We start from the raw sequence: 17051 nt of genomic DNA, 5'->3' as shown, positions 1-17051 counted from the left end.
CAGTAGAATTTTATCGTTGGTCCTCCAGTGGTCTTTGTCATTTCCCTACCAGCCTCTGCCTACTTAAATGGAACTCTACGCCGTAGACTGGCTCCAGGAGGCACCAAGAACCATTTGGGTTATACCTTCAGTGGCTCTCCATTGTTCCCGAGATAAAGTTCTCACGTCTCAGCAAAATTTATGGGCCCTTCTTGGCTTTTTATGATTCTCTTTCCAACCCCCTCTCCCACCACTGCTTCTTCTCATCTTAGATTTTGACCAAACATACCGTGTGCCCTCATATCCTGCCTTGCGACACATAGCTTACTTCCTTTGTTATTCCCACCCACCTGGCCACCCGACCACATCCTTCTAGTGCCTTCCTCTTCTCCATCTCTTTGATCCCTAACTATTCCCATCTTTAACCTGGGGCTGGGTTTGTGGTGGATAAAGGCAGGTTTGATTTCTTCCACTCTGTTTTTTTCTCTTTGTTTGGTTTTGGTTTTTTACCACTGCATCTAACCTGTGAATATTATTATTAATCATCCACCCATGGCACTCTGCTGCTTCAAACATTGCAATGATATTTATTTGATCTCTGGATGGGAGAGGATTTTCTAAGCATAAAAGCGATGGAAGAAATCACTAAGGGAAAGAAAATCAATCCATTTGACTACACCAAATTTAAAACTTCTGGATGTCAGAAGCCATTCTAAACAAAACTAAAAGGCAAACGACAAGGCTGGGGAAAATATATGCAATAAATATGACAAAGGGTTGTTATCCTCAATATATAAAGAGCTCATATAAGTCGATAAAAAAGTATTAAAATCCCAGGAGAAAAGTGGGCAAAAGACATGAATAAGTAAATAGCTAATAAACACATGAAAAATGTTTAACTTCACCAGTAGTCAGGGAAATGCAAATTAACACAACGCTGAGCCATTGTTCGCCTATCAAATTAGGACAACGTTAAAGGCTGGGGAAGGCTCAGAGATCATTTGGTGGCTTTCCAAGAAAAAATAAGAGCTATTTCAACTTTCAATAAATCCCTACCACCTAGAGGAAAAATCCCGGGTCTAGTCCTTGCCTGGCTCTCCTGGCTCATCTGCCAACATGTTCTGCGCGCCCCCCCCCACCGCCCCCCGCCACCCCATCTGACACCCACAACAGTAATCTCCTGAGCACAGCAAGGAAATCCCGCTGCACACTGCCCTTCCTGGGTCCTCTGTCCCTCTCTGCCTCCACCTTCTCCCACCCACCCAATCTTCTCCCGGCTAACGCCTACTTCTTGACAATTCTGAGACATCGCCACCCTCAGGAAACTCTCATAAGCCGGGTTGGGTGCCCCTGTGCTGTGCTCTCATTACACACCTTCCTTACTTAGCACTTACCGCATGATATTGAAAATGACTCTTTATGGGTTTTGTTCCACCTTAGATTGTATGTGCCTCAAGAGAGGCATTATATTTTTATTCATTGCTGTATCGTGGAGATGCTCAACAGATGACTCTTGAACTAATCAATCATGTAATAAATTAATTATTCCATTTTGCCCCATAAATTTTTGCCACTACTCTGGTAAATGCACGCTTTACTTAAAACGGATCAAATTAAGTCATGTTGGATGGAGAGAGTACCTCACCCATGTCCCAGCCCTCATTTTAGTACCCATGTACTATCATCTTTTGGGTTGTAACCGATTAGTGAGCCATGAAATTAATTTATGGGTCACAACCGTCATTTTTTTAAGTGAAAAATATTAAAACTAGAATAAAATGGGATGACACTGGTATCTGTTACTCCCTTCCCATCATGGATTCCCCCGTCCATCCCCGCCATCCCCAGGCAGGCAAGAGTGTTTGGTTGAGGACGCAGGTGGGGAGTTGAACTTCCTGCTCTGATTCTTCCTAACTCCAGGAAAGCTACTGATCTCCCTAGGCTGTGGTTTCCTTATCTGTAAAACAGGAATGATAAAAACACAGATGGGCTGAAACAGCAAGGACCCAGTTATGCCATAAATTCTTAAAACTCTGCTAATCAGCTTTTCTGACATAGAGATAGCATCAGTATCCGCCAGAAGCCTCCAGCATTTTCTGTTCTGATGCCTAGCCCCTCTTCCTCCTTCCCAACCAGTTGTCCATCCTCCTTCGACCATGATTGAGTCACAAGCCCCTCAGACTCGGGGGGGAAACAGGTATTCAGTGGCATCAGGCAAACTTATGGGCCCTGGAGCCTAACGTCATAGGGCATGAAGTAAATGACTCTTTTGAAATTGCAAATCTGACCTAGTCACTCCCCTGCTTAAAGCCTTTCTATGGTCCTGATTATGCTCAGATAAGGCTCTGGCTCCTCAATATGATCTATAGGGTCCTCCATGATCTGACACCTTGTCCATCCCACACTCCAGCCTCCGCAGTCACCTGCCTTTCTCAAATCAGCCATGCTGCCCTGGCCCTTTTCTGTGTTGTCCAGTCTGCCCGGAACACCTCTCAGTCCCCTGACAGTCTCGACAGGGGCAACTGCCCCCCCCCCCAGGTCTCTTTCCTGACCCCCCCACCCCACTGCTCTGCACCCTCCATCACTACATTGCCCCAGCTGAGGTTCAGTCCGCTGCTCATTTGTCCCTCTTGCTTCCTAAGGACGGGGATGGTGCCTTCTGTTCACAGCCCCAGCACCTAGCACACTTCCCCCCAGAGTGAGCAAACAGGACATGCTTGTGGGAGGGAACGGATGAGAAGGGGGGTGGAGGACAGAGGGACGAAAGGAAGAAATAGATGGAAAGTCTTCATTTGACACCTTCCCAAGATGTCCCAGGTCGTAAAGCAATGCAGGGGCTTGGGGCTGTAAGTCATTTCTAAAGATCAGGCTCATGTGGGCACACAGAGAACAGTCTCCAGAGAGAAGGAACTATGGAATGAGGCAGGTCAGGGTGAGCACCCGGGTGAGCTGGATGCCAGGAACACGTGCTCCATCTGGAAGATTTCACAAGCTGGAGGAGGCTCCCTGGGCCATGCTCTGGAGGAATGTGAGCTTGAACAATCAACCCTGGGAACACTGATAAGAGGCCAAGAGTTTTGACTGTTTTCATGTGAACATACTTGGGGTAGGGCAGGGACAGGGCTGGGCCACTCTCCCTATCACAGTGGTGATTCCAGAACTTTGGCCACTCAGTTCCAGAGCTTATGAACAGAGACCTCTGCTTGGGTAGAGCTATGGTAACTGAGGTGCTACCTCTGGGTCAACTGCCTCAGGGCAAGGGGGAGGCAGGGCTCTGGGGAGAGACGCATTAATACTGGCTAATGAGTACCGGGCACGCAACCAGGCATTTCACATACACCACTTCATTTGATTGAAATACCAACCCAGTGAGGTAGGAAGCAGCCTTGATTTTATAGATAAGAAAGCTAAGGACCAGAGAAGTTAAGTAACTTGTCCAAGCTTACACAGTAGATGACAGGGCCCAAATTTGAACCTAATTCTGTTTGATTTCAGAGATTTTATTCTTTTCACACTTAGTTCCTCTCCCTAATTCCTTCTTCATTCAGAATTTGAGTCAGGGTAGGAGGGGGTGCATGTCATGGAAGATCTACCACCATAAACAAAGATGCTAGTGAACTAGGGACCTGGGATGTGTCCATCCTCTGGGAAACCACACCTGGCTGGATCCCCCGTGCTCACCAACCAGACTCTCTAGAGGAGGAGGGTAACTTCAGCCAACTCCCAAAGGAGCCAAGAGAAGTAGGGCTGCCTCCCTCCCCCTCCAGACGGTTCTTCTACCTCAACCAGCACCTGCCTTGTCCAGAGACCTCTTATTTGTCCAGCACTGGAGACAAAAGAAAAACTACAAAGCAGCAGAATCAGAGATCCTACAGTCTAGGAGACGCTTCCCGGTGTTCGGCAACCTCTCCCTGCAGCAACCCCAAGGCTGGGGGAAGGTGCCGGGACTCGCCAGGGCTCACAGAAGGGAGGTGACTCCGGACGTGGCTCCAGGGATGCTAGGAAACTTCATCCCCACCCTCCAGGTCTGGTGGAGGGTATTTAAGATGCCAACCTGCAGCTGCCACTCTGGCTTAGGGCTCTGACACGGGTTAAAAGGCAGGGGCATTTAAAACTGTGGCAACCATCGAAACCTTAATAGAAAGTCGTTTCTAACCTGGTTAGGAATGCAGATTTTGAAAGAAAGGGGAAAAACATAAAAACAGAAGGATTGTGGATGACTCTTTGTAGAGGCCACAAATGGAAAAGTCCAAGTGGCCTTGTGGACATTTCCTATCCACAGCCTACCAGCAGGATGAGAAAATTTGAGACACTTAGCACGTGTTCAGAGCTGATGGGAACAGACGATCTAATAAGGCGCCCCCGTCATCAGGAATCCATCCATCAGTCCAGTGCTAGCTCACTCCAGCTTTCTGCTCCTGACTCCATTTCCCTGGTGGGAATGGTATACATCGTGCCGGTCAGAAGCATCCTGCTTTCCAGGAGAGAACGGACTGTGCCCAATAACAGTGACAAACGAGGCCCCGATTTTGGACTTGGGAATATGGGTTCCTGGGTCTCTAGAATCAGACCGACACATCTGCTGACAAGTCAGGGCAGAGAAAATGAAGTGGGACCAGACATGGCTATCAGAACTTGCTAAGCAGCACAGCATATGAACCAAGGCAGCCCCCAAGCCAGGGCCCTCTCCCGAGAGCAAGGTTGGCTCTGAGATCCTAGGAGGAAGCAAAGTACGGCAGTCTCTCCTATATGCTTATGACGGCAATCATGCAATTTGGATGTACATCTGGATTATGCCGTTGTGATTCTGGGTCCCACAGAGATCTCCAGTCATAAAAATGCCCCTCATCTTTCAATACTTGCAGAAAAAACAAATCTCAAAAGCAAAGGGAACACATCCTTCATGGATGTCATTGCTCATGTGGAAACTACCTTATGGGGGTACTTCTGCCCCAACTCTGAAGGGTCTTTCAATATCTCTTTTTGGGTCATACATACAAGGTATCCTCAGGATTCTTAGGCTCTCTTCTTCCAACCTCAGTTCTCAAATGCGTCCCACCACACCCCATGCATTTGAATTTGACTCAATAACCACTCACTCGACAGAAATCTCAGTGTAAGTTTACTGTCCTCCTAGTGGTAGCTATGTAGAATTGCAGGCACAGGGACAAAAAGGGAAGGGGTTCACTTTCAAAGCCAAACCTGATAAGGGGATGGGGGGACCCAGATGCCTCGGGGACCAGGCAGATACTACAAATAAATGAACCAGACCGGGCGAGGGAGCACCAGCCCTGTGGAAAGAAGTAACTCCTACTGAGTTCCAGCTGATTGTCTTCTGAAAATGCATGTCAGAGTTGCCTTAGCTTCGGATTGTCTACGAGAGGCCAGAGACTCTGATTTTAACGTGTAACCTTGTGATTTTTATACGCTGGTTCAATTTTCCTGAAAACACTAGGTGAGCTAAATAAAGCAGACGCTCCGCCAGTTTCTCAAGCTCTTCTGCACAGAGGGGACTTGTTGTTTCCCGTAACTGCGGTGTTGGACTGCCACTCACCAGCCACCACTGGCAATTGCAACAGAGGCCACCAGCTACGCACACACAGCTCCAGAGCCTTGGAGAACACCTAACACTACGGGGGGCAAGGGGAGGGGAATGGAAGGCTCCGAGGATCCGAGGAGCCAGCCGGGGATGGCAGCAGGCACTAAATGGCCGACTGCTCCTGCAGGAAACCTTCAGGGCCTGGAAGGCCTTTGTCTGTCTCAGAAGCCAAGGCTGCTTCTCGAAGGACTTCCAAGTGTTCCTCAGCAGCTGACAGTGACTGGTCAATCCAATCCAGGCCCCCGGTCAGGTGGCAGGCATTCCTGGTCACCAGCACCAGATGACTGACCGACAGGAGCAGGGCAGTTGTCCTAGAAAAAGCAACAGGATCGGTTTCCCCGGGAAAGGAGGAATTTTGCACCAAAGCCCACATGGACAGACTCTAATCTGGTGTTTTCCAAACTGGAGGCCCTTCGCCGGAGGGCTGGGGAGTAATTAAAAGACGGTTCCACGCTCAAATAAATCTGGGAATGGCTGGCTTCAGCAAGGTTTAACCGAAGCCTTCTCTGGGCCTTAAACGTGCATGATAATGCTCTCAAGAAAGAATACAACGTGCCGTGGCTCGCTAACTTATTTAAGACTGGGGAGCCTATTTTCTGCAGCACACCTATGAACATCCCCCAGATGAGTGTTTTGTGGGACAGCTCGGATCTAGTCAATTGGATGAGCACATCCCCAACTGCTGCCCATTTAAAGACAAGAAGGCTAGACATATCCCTGCCTGGGGCACCCCTTGTGGATTTTGAATCAGTAAGGCCCCGGGCTGGTTTACACCACTCTAAAAACAAAATTTAACTGAAAACCAAATTGAGGGGGAGTGGGTTTTATTTTTTCCCCAGTATTGGGAATATCATTTATACAGTGAGCGTGCATGATGCATTTGGGAACCTATCACACAGCACCAGCCCATGGACACAGCGGGGCAGCAATAAGAGTGGGACAGAAAAGCCAACCGGAGCAGTGTGAGCTAGGGTCTCTCTGACAACCATCACACACAACAGCTCTAGGAAGTGGTCATATACATCCGAGAGACAAAAGAATCTGGTTTCTTTTAATGGGTTTGCATCTGGAAGAGGAACGTAATTTCAAAAGCCTAAGGGTGCTCGGTGTACTAGGGGAGGATCGTGAGAGGGGAGGGGTCCCGGGTACGTCCTGTGGAAGGTGAGCACAGCTTGAGTTGACCGGGCCCCTGCCTTCCCCTTGCCCTGCTTACCACCTGCCCCACCCACAGACCGGGCAGCCCTCACAGCTGGGGTGTGTGCTTCCGGGCTCCAAGGAGCAGAGGCAGACACTGGGGAACGTGAGAGGGAGGGAAGGTGCAGATAGGACTTAGCGCGGCCAGATGTTTTAGTGTAAAAATTCAAAATCTAAGACTGGCTCTCCCGAATCCCAGGTTTCAGGGAGAGCACGGGCCTCTCTCACCATTCACACTGCAATGAACGGTGCCCAAAGCCCAGGTAGCTCTGGGAGCCCAGCCAAACAGCCCTCTGCACAGCAACCCAAACAGCAAACCTCACAGATGTGATAAAACGGGGAGCTTCCAGCATGAGAAGCCGAATGGCCCCTCCACCACTCTCACCGGGCATCCAGGAGCTTGGGGTCCAACGGAGGGTACATCGATCTCACCACATCGTCCACTCTGTGCGGAGGCAAAACGTTTTCAGAACTTCACTTTCCTTCTGCCTTTTTCCCCTTCCTCCCTTCCTCCCTCTTCTTGTCCCAATTCTTCTCTCCTGATCTTTGAGCCCCCACCTTTGGTGATCCCTTCTCTAACGGCTTTTGCATTCTCAGACAGACGTAAACAGAAAGACTTCTGGTTCAGTTGAGAGAATACTCTGTTTTCTGGTTTCAAGGCCCCAGAGTTTAAAAAGTGTAAGTTCACACATCTGCAATGATGTTCGAGATATGCTGCTAAATTAAAGAGGCAAGCTGCAGAACACTATATAAAGTTTGACCGATCCGCTTGCGTGAAAATGAGTAAACAAAAGCTAAGGCACGCAAGAGTTGGGTAGAGTGCAGGAACACTCGCCATTCACTAGTGTCACCTCCAGGGATTAGGATGGAGTGGAATTAGGGGTTCCTTCACTTTCCAGATACTCTATCTCTACAGTGTTTTAACTTTTATAAGTATTATTACTATTGTGTTTTTAAAAATGGTGGAACATAGTTATACAGAACACTAAAAAAACCCTACAAGCTTAATTTGGGTTCAAACTGCTTCATTGGATTCCCTTTCCATTATGGTACAATTTCGTGGTTAATTTTTTTTTAAACCAAGTTCAGAAAGGAACTACTATTCATTCTGATTTGCAGGGTTCAAGATTTTCATCCAAATCCTTGCTCCTGGACCACTTGATAGTCAGGAAGAAAGAATAATGATGCATTGTTTGATTGTGAAAAGCACTTGAAAATAGATGCTCTCCAGTGTTCTTGTCTCGGGGCTGGTGAGGACACGCAGAGGAACGTGGGCTGCTGTCTTCACGGCCCCTTTCTCTGTAGTGCCCTGAAGCTGAAGCCACTGGCCTCGGAACTCACATGCTATCAACACGTTATGTGAAATAAATGGAGCAAGAAAAACAATGGGGACAAAAAAAACGGCCAGAAGTAGAAAGACGTGTAAAGGCAAAAAGATAAAGCAAGGACACGGATTGAATTATGGCACGGAGCATTCCAGAAGTAGTCCAAGGGGCTCGGGAGGAGGGGCCAGAGTGCACCGGGTTAGGTGTGCCCTCTGAGCCACGCCACACCCTCCCTCTGGCACCAGGGCTAATCCTCACGGGAAGCACAATGAAGGTCGGCAGAGACGAGCAGTGCAGAGTCTCCACCAACAATGGGTGGCCAGTGGAATGCCTGGTTCTTGCCCAGAGCCTGGGCTGGATGGCCTTCTGGCCAGGCTGAGGCAAGTCCTATAGCTACACCCACCCGGGCCCGCTCCATAGAAAGCCAACAACTGTTCTGGGCTGAGTCCCTCCCCTGGATTCTCTCCCTCCCACTTTCTCAACTCACTGAACGCCCTGGACAGAGTTCAAGGGCACCAACTCTCATATTCCTTCAGAGGGCTGGTTCCTGGTGATCTACCCGAGGCCATGGAACCAGGAAACCTAGAGCCCCTGGAACTCACAGCGAGGCCACCATTCCCACCAGGGGTGTGGAGGCACCCCAATGACTGAGAAAACAGCCCGCGCGGGGAAAACGCCCGACTCAGGCACATCCACATACCGGCCACCAGGTGGCAGCACAAACTCAGTACCACCCTTCTCCCTAAGAAAAGGGCTTTCTATTTCTCCACGAAGTCAAGCCCAAATGAGGGGGTGTAGTTGTTGATTGCCTCCCACATGGGATTTTGCAGACAGCCTGGAATTTGGGAGATCTGAATGAAGTATGGCTTCACCTCCCCTACCCCCCACCCACCAGGTCCTGGAGGCTACGGGCTGGGCCATGGCTAGGACAGTGGGTGACAGGGCGGTAGCAAGGAGTGGGTCCCCGAAACTAGTCCCCAATTACAAATAGGGCCGGGGCGGGGCATAGCCAGCAGGTCACTGCATAGAGGGGTGTGGACACCAGTGGGAAATGTGCCTACTGGCCTGGAGCTTGGGAAGGAGGGAAGCAGGCAGCCCCAGCTGGTATGAGGCTAAGGGAGAGGAAGCCACCACAGTGCGATCTGCAGAATGGACTAGAAGCGTCGGCACTAGTCGCATGCTAGAATTCCCCAAAAAGCCGACTGGAGGGGGCCTGCGGGAGGTGGGGGGAACCTTATGAGACCACCCTGGCTTGGTCTCTCAGTATCTAAACCCTCCTGGATGTTCTGTAAATGTCTGGGACACGAGTAACTGAAGCTGTCTATGTGGTTTCTTCAAGGAGCCTGGCCCACCTGCCACCTCAGCTTCTGACCCCTCCCTCCCCCTCCCTCACAACCCCTCCCCCCGCCCAGTGGCGTGTGGGAACCTCAAGGCCCACCAGCTCACCTGGGGCTGATCCGCTTGGCCACCACGATGATGTCACCGACACTGGCTGAGGTCTTCATCTTGGCCCCGGAGCCCATTGTCATGGCAACAAGTTTTTCTGTCAGAGTGTGACAAATCTAACACAGCCGGGAGGAGAAAGGTGATGAGGGGTGCCTCGGCCCCCCAAGGGCGTCTGCCACTCCCACAAACAAATATGGCTCCTGCCGTGGGTTCCATCCCCCACCCCGGGGCCCCTAACCTAGTGGGCAAGTTGAAGTCAAAAGCACACAGAGACAAGCGGAGGAAGAGGCAAAAGCAGAGAACAAGGCCCGGTGAGGATGGAGGGGTGGGAACCTCAGAGCAGGGTCAGCGTTTCGGCTTAGAGGAGTCTAAGCTGAAATAATCTGTCTAAGAAAAATCATGTGCTCTAATTTCACCTTCTCGTTTCAGGGGGAAAACCTACTTTCTCTTTCTATTCCTTCACCTCATGGTTTAGTCTTCCAGAAGGCTAAATCTCTCCAGCAGGGCACCCTCAGAAACACCCTCTGGACAAAGGGCAACTGTTCCCTTGAAGCACATCCTCCAAAAGCGGCGGCACTCAGTTCAACAATTTTCTAGGGTGATACTTAGCATGTTTGTCAACAGGACGATGGGGAAAGGATCTTCGAAAAAAAGCGGGGAAAACGCAAGACTATGGCATGAGGCCTTTGTCATCATCCGTCAACAGTGCTGGCCAACCCAAAAGCTTTGTTTCCTCCCTTGCACACCTCGATGTTAGAACCTCGATGCGCTTCTGTCCCTGGCAAGTAGCTTCCATGACCTGCCTCATACTCGGGGCTGGAAAGGAGAGCAGAAAGAAGGCCAAGAGTCCACCCAGGAGAGAGCCTAGGCCACAGGGACCCAAGAGCACGTGGCCAAGCTAAAGGGACGTCAGATCCCAGGGCCTCTCCTTTGATGGGAGACTCTCAGGATGGGCCATTGATTCCAATCCAGTAGGACTCCCTTCCTGCTGACTTATCCCCCACCTCAGCCGTCACCTCCTTTTCTAATAGGCCCTCACAGGGACAAAACCCAGTGCCAGGACCCATCCTAGCTGGGAGACGGGAGTGGAATACAGAATCATTGCTTACTTGCTAGACCTATGTATCTGTAACCGTATCTACACCCAAAGAGCTTCTTGGAATTAAATACTCCTGGACTTGACGACAACAATTTCCTACTAGGCACTCCTCTGACCCCCAAGAGAGACAGCTAAAGGAGAGGTGGGATGAAAGACTTTTTTAGCTTATTTATTTATTTATTTGTAGGCTCCATGCCCAGCCTGGAGCCCAACGCCAGGCTTGAACTCACACCCCTGATATCAAGACCTGAGCTGAGATCTAGAGTCAGACGCTCAACTGACTGAGCCACCCAGGTGCCCCAAAAGGCTTTTTCATATGTTGTACTGAATGACACTGAAGAAACAATAAAGCTGTCTTTTTTGGAAATGTTGAATAATTACTGGACAAAAAGATAAATGTGTGGTTTCCCAAGTTGCTGAGATGAAGAACACAACAATATCTGCAATTGGCCAAATACTTCACTATTATTGTTATTCTATGAGGCAAGAATTGAAAAACAAATGCTAAAACTATAAAAATTACCCCAAACTATAAAACCTAGCCAAAATGCAAATTGGATGCAATTTTCCACCCAATCGTGGAGGCGGCAAGAATTAGGAAAAAAACAATCTGCCTTCAAGTACTCATGGTTTGGATTTTTCAACACTGATTGTCCCATTCGGCAGACTACTGTCCCAGCAAGAAAGGGCCAGTGAGGGACTTTCTAGTAACTGGAGAAGTCCAGACACGGAACTCAACTCGCTGAGCAAAGGGCCGAGCTCTCTGTTAATGAAAGTGCCCAGGGAGGGGGTGAGGAGCCCCGCTCCCCCTCGGCAGCCACAAAGACTTCCCCAATGGGTGAAAATGTGGCTAATGACCACCTACACAGTCACTGTATTAGGACCACGTAAGACAAAACCTTTGAAAGGATGTGAGAGCGCTAAAGTGTTAACAGACCATCCAGGAGGGAGTAGAAACAGTAGAAATTCCAAGTGTCAGGGCATGTTTTTAAAAAGCCTCTTGCATGGTTCAGTGCCCTTCCTAGAAAGATCCCTTTCAACAGTCTGTGCACGGGGGTGCTTTGATGACCCCCCCTTATGTCATGGGAAATCAAAAGTATTACCTTCAAGATGGCAATGCAATGGGACATGAGACCCCTGGGGAGACAAGAAGAATCTGTCAGTGCTTCTCTATCGAGGCCTCCCCGGCTCCCGCCACCAACTCTCCCCCCCACCTAGCTCTGACACACCTGGACACCACCCAAAGCAGGAATGCCTCCAGGTTCAACTGAACAATTCCATGAGCTAAATGAGGAGGCACCTTCTTTCCTTCCCTTTCCCCCGCCCACGTCCAGCTGCCTCTTCCAGGTAGCGCTCACTTGTCAAGTTATGCTTTCTGAGCTTCTGACGCTATTCCCTCCAGACCAGGTGTCCTTCCCCTTATCCTCAGCCTGGTGATGACCTCATCTTTCAAAACCCAGGTCAAAAGGCACCCATTTTGTGGTAGCCTTCACGAGAGCCCGCTCCACCTCCACATCCCAGACAGCTCTAGAGATCACCAACGCTGTGTGCCCACGGCACTGTGCGCAGGGACCCGCTCTCACTTCGGAGATACTGTAGTGAGGAGAATTCTGTCTCTCCCACCGGTTTAATAACTGCAGTAACTGCCCCAGTGTCCCACACATAATGCCCCCCACACATCTGCCCAGTGAATGATAAGGGTTCGGAGCAGCATACAATTCTCAACATGTAGAGGCTCCTGCTGGATAGAGGGACCCCAGAGGGATCCTGAAGACAAAGGCTTCATCCCTGGAGCCTGCGTACCAAATTCACGGGCACCCCAGGGATAACCCAGGCACAGCAGGGTGACCTTGTAACGAGTTTTGCCGGACATCTGCTGGCCCCGGTGTTTAGGTCTACAAAATGGGGGCCGGGGGCGGGGGGGACAGACACTGTCATATCTGATTCCCCACCCCCCACCCCATGCTGGGGGCAATGAGCAGCAAGTGATCCAGTGCTCCCAGATGCCCAGCAGTGCTTGGCAAAGGAAGCCAGAAAAGAGCACCCAGAATCCCCATGTGCCATCCTCAGGGGAGTGTAGCAAACAAACGGTCCCTAAGGCCTTACGAGGCATCTTCAATCCAGTCTTCGTTCTCCAGGATGGCCTCGATGTGGGGGTTGGTGATGACCACATCGTCCAGTTCTAGCTCAGACGGCTCCGACTGGGTCTCCATGGCGCCAATGAGGTCCACAATGGGCCTGGAAGGAAAAGCCCAGGAGAGTGGTTTCAGGATGGGTGGCTGTTGCTGACCCTCTCCTCACTGAGACCCATGTATCCCCCAGCAGGATGTAGAAAGTTAGTAAGTTAAAGCGCTGACCTCATGTCCTGGATCCAAACCTAACCCTAGTGGGACTGCAAGTGTGGGCAGGACACACGGCTAGAGGTGAGTCAAGGAGGCAGGCGGGGGTGCAAAGAAGAAGAGTGAAGCAGACTGAGATGAACCACTAAGAGAAAGAGCAGAACCACAGCCAAAAATACAGAAATGTATTAGACAAGGCTGTTCCTTCTGCACAAAATAACATCCTTTTTAAACTTATTTTCCTCCTGGGGAGCCTGGGTGCCTCAGTCAGTTAAGCGTCTGACTTGCCTCAGCTCAGGTCTTGATCTCAGGGTCGTGAGTTCAAGCCCTGCGTTGGGCCCCATGCCCAGCTTAAAAACAAAAACAACAACAAAAAAAAACGTATTTTCCCTTCAAGCCTACCTGATACTGAGAAGCTGAAGTTCCTGTTACCCAAACCTACCTGGTCTGCAGAATCATTCTCGGGAAGGACTGGAAGGACGTTGGTCTGCATAACCCCACCCCCTCCTCATTCTACAGGAGAAGTGGCAGAAGTGACAGCACCCACTTTACAACAAGGTTCTTTACAACATGAGACGCTACAGCCTTCCGTTCAATAGCAGAGCTTTCCTGGGTCATATAAACGGGCATTTACAAATTATTCACTACTTGACACAGATGCTGATAGGATTCAGTAGAAGGGTAAGAGAAACTAAGGGTTAGTTGTCATGGTCCCTTAGGGGTCTACCAATTAAAACATCCCTAAACGGAAAATAGGATCTTGCTCATAAAATCTATTGCACACAAAATGCATTATGAAGAAATCTGTGCAAAGAAGGAGACCGTCCCATGCTGGGATTTCACAAAATTGAGCATCCGCTGCTTCCCCGTGTGGCTGGAGTGCAGGCATGGGGTTTCTGTTCCTATGCGTTTGGTTGGATTGTGCTAGGTGAACACGTAAAGGGAATCTCTCCTTAGCTCAGTGACAGAGTCAGACGAGGCTCAGGACATCGCTAAAGCTCCAAGGTCTCTCTTGGAAAGGAAGCCTTCAAGTACCATTTTAGAGACAAAAAGCTGAACTCAAGCGGCCCAGTGCCAAACTTCTTGGGCTGCTCTCTCCTCCGGTTGCTGGAGCCCCTGGCGGAGCCCACCTCTGCGCCCTGCCCTCCCCAGGCCCACTCACTTGGAATCGTAGTGCTGCAACAGGTCTCGAGGCCGGCAATAACGCTGCCTGCACACCATCACCAAGGCTGCAAACGAGGCCAGGAAGATGGTGGCCAGCACGCCTATCGCAACAATCACCACAGTCTCCATGCTGCTGCGGGGCTCCCTCTGTCCCCGTCACATCCCCAGCGTGGGCTAAATCTTAGAAGACACAAGGGCAGAGGAGGCCTTCGTAAAGAAGCAGCAAAAGAGAGTGGGGCAGTGGGGGGGGGGGGGGCGTCTTACCTGCTGGGGGTGCATAGAGAGCCAGGTTCCCCCAAGTCACCTGCAGAGACCAAGTTACCTGCTGGGGGCGGGGGGCAGAGAGAGCCTGGTTCCCCCAAGTCACCTGCAGAGACCTGAGGGCCTGAATAGAATCAAGATGGATTTTATGTCCTGCCCCAAATTTACCTTTTGTTTAATTAAGAGTTTGCCACCTGCCAGACCAGGATGGCCTTTTAAATCTGGACAAAAGGACACATTTTAACTAGCACTATTGTTTCACATCTCCACCAAGTACATGAAAGAATATCCTCCTAAGAAGGGGAGGATGGCATTTACTGAGAATCTCCTCTGTGCCAGGCACTTTGTGTGTTAACCCTGAAGTAGGTATTAATAGCCCCATTTTACCGTTGAGAAAACTGAGGTTCGGGGAGGTTAAGTAATTTGTCCAAGTTTCTGTAATCAGAAAGTAGAAACCCATCCACTTAGAGTGAGATGGGCATTCACCTCCCTCTTTCTTTCTAAGGAGGGAAGAAGATTCTAAAAATTCCGGAAAGGGATTTGACTGTCATTTTCAGTGTTGGAAACCTACAACTGGTGTTAAAGTGTTCTTTGCCTACTGCCTGTTTTCACTCAGGAGGTTCTTCCACACCTACTTTAGACTCCGGCTGAGGAACAAGGGCACCTCAGAGAAGTATGTATTCGTTGCAGGATCCTACTTCTGTGCCTTTGAGCAAGTTTCTTCCCCTGTCTGGGCTTTAATTTCTCCACCTGCAAAAGAGAGGCTTTGATCTAGGAGTCCAGGACGATGGACTTACTCTATACTACATGTCTCTGAGGGTCCAAATGTTCCCGGTTGTCATTCAATAAGTATTTATTGGTCATCTACTAGGCACCAAGCACTAGGCAGGATTCTGAAGACTGGAGATAAATAAGACATGGACCTCAAACCTTGAGGAGGGAGAAAGAGGTGGGCAGGAGGACAAATGTTTGCTGTTCACTTGTCAACCTCTTCCCCAGCTCCTCAAATCCCTGTGTCTATGCCATATGGCAGGGTACACAGACAAGAGATAACTGTACTTGCATGACATTTTTCTGGGCAAGTCTTCTTCACAGGCAGGTGGCATTTGAGCTGGGTTTTGAAGGATGAGTAGGAGTTTGCCAGGTGGCGAGCATGCCAACTTGGTTGGCTCAAAGTGCCAAGGAGGCCTTTCTCAAAGGTTCCACAGAGCAGCTGGTCTACCACCTCAAACTCACTTGCTCGTAAGGGTAAGAAGGCTAGGGTCGGTCTCTTTCATTTCTGTATCTCCCGTGGGGGGGGTGGGGGAAGGCAGGAGGTAATTCTCAGGGTCTGCCTCAATTTCTCCAGATGTGTGTTCCTCTACACCGTCCCTCCTAAAGGGCTACCTGCTTTAGCCCTTTTTCTTTCCTACTCTCATTTCTGTGTCTCTGTCTCTGTGTCTCTCCATTTTCCTCTCCAGACATCTTACCCCCTCCCCCTGCGCCACGGCCTCCAAGACCACCCGCTTTGTTTCCTCTCTTCCTGCGGGCATTTGAGTGTGTTTCTCTGAGGCGGACGAGCTTTCTCTGAGTTTTTGCTGCCTTACTCCGGGATTTGTCTGTATGAGTCTTTGTGTGTTTTTCTTCTCTGTGTGTTTCAGGATGACTTTTTGTCTCTTCCTCTTTGTGTAAGCTTCGGTAGGTCTCGGTTTCTTGGGTGTGTGTGTGTGTGTGTGTGTGTGTGTGTGTGCGCGCGCGCGCGCGCGTCCCACCCTCTTCTCCTCCATGGGGTTCTAAATCCACCAGGATAAAATAGCCCCAAGCCAAGCCTCAAGCCCCTACCTCCTCCCCACTGCCCGGCCACCCAAAACAGCCGCCCGGACACCCAGGTCGGAGGAAGGGACCCCCACCCGGCGCGGCGCAGGGCTCGCAGGGCTCCCAGGCGCGCAGCTCCAACTTTGCCCAACTTGTGGGCGGCCCGGCTGCGCCGCGAGGGCTCCGCGGCCCCAACAAAGGGGCGGCCGGCCCGGGGCCCCCCTCCTCCCCAGGCGTCAGCCCCAATCTCCGGGCGCCGCCCCTCGGCCCCCGGCGCGCCCGGACCCCCCGGCTCCCGCGGCACCGGGGCGCGGCGAGGCCCACCCACCTCAGGCCGCGGCCTCAGGACGCATCCCCGGGGGCGCTCCGGCCGCTCGGCCCCGCCGATGGCAAAGTCCGGGCGCGGGACTCGCGGGCGGCTCCTGCGAGCGGGGCATGCCGGGAAGGAGCTGGGCTGTCCGAAGGAATCAAGATAAAGTCCCCGGGCGCCAACCCGCTGATGGGTGGGGGGGCGGCGGCCGCCGCATCCAAATCCCCCGCTGCCAGGCGCCGCCGTCCCCGCCGGGCCCGGGGGGGCAGGCCGGGGGTTGGGGCGGAGGGAGGCCCTCACTCATCCACCCAGCAGGCTCTCCCCGAGCCCAGGCCATGCAGAGGCAGGTCGCCCGGTCCTTGCCTCTACCGCCCCCCCGACCCCTGCCGGCTGGCCATCCGGTGGGGCTGCGGAGACCAAGCGGATTCCACAGTGGGCTGGTCAGGAAGCCAGTCTGATCTTACACACCGTGGGTTAAATCCTAGCTCTGCCCCTCACTAGCTGCGGACAACTTATTTCATTTCTTTATGCCTTGGTTTCC

The 17051-nt window shown here is 51.1% G+C and overlaps 1 protein-coding gene across 2 annotated transcripts; it reads right to left on the bottom strand.

Moving 5' to 3' along the window:
• Window positions 1-5084: 5084 nt before the first annotated feature.
• On the bottom strand, window positions 5085-16668 carry TMEM98 (transmembrane protein 98). 2 transcript variants are annotated; one of them, XM_027624478.2, is made up of 8 exons: window positions 16529-16663; window positions 15042-15156; window positions 14144-14325; window positions 12749-12880; window positions 11746-11779; window positions 9544-9659; window positions 7158-7217; window positions 5085-5889 (listed from the first exon to the last, which is right to left on the bottom strand). In XM_027624478.2, exons 3-8 carry the CDS (start codon window positions 14272-14274, stop codon window positions 5682-5684), a joined length of 681 nt encoding a protein of 226 aa, XP_027480279.1. In that variant the 5' UTR covers window positions 14275-14325; window positions 15042-15156; window positions 16529-16663; the 3' UTR covers window positions 5085-5681. The 2 variants fall into 2 exon arrangements, with proteins under 2 accessions (XP_027480279.1, XP_027480280.1); XM_027624479.2 differs by lacking the exon at window positions 15042-15156 and having other exon boundaries at window positions 5673-5889; window positions 16529-16668.
• Between the last annotated feature and the right edge of the window lie 383 nt (window positions 16669-17051).

Source organism: Zalophus californianus, chromosome 16, assembly GCF_009762305.2.
Source record: "Zalophus californianus isolate mZalCal1 chromosome 16, mZalCal1.pri.v2, whole genome shotgun sequence".
In the NCBI taxonomy this organism is placed as follows: domain Eukaryota; kingdom Metazoa; phylum Chordata; class Mammalia; order Carnivora; family Otariidae; genus Zalophus; species Zalophus californianus.
This window is presented reverse-complemented; position numbering and strand designations above follow the sequence as displayed.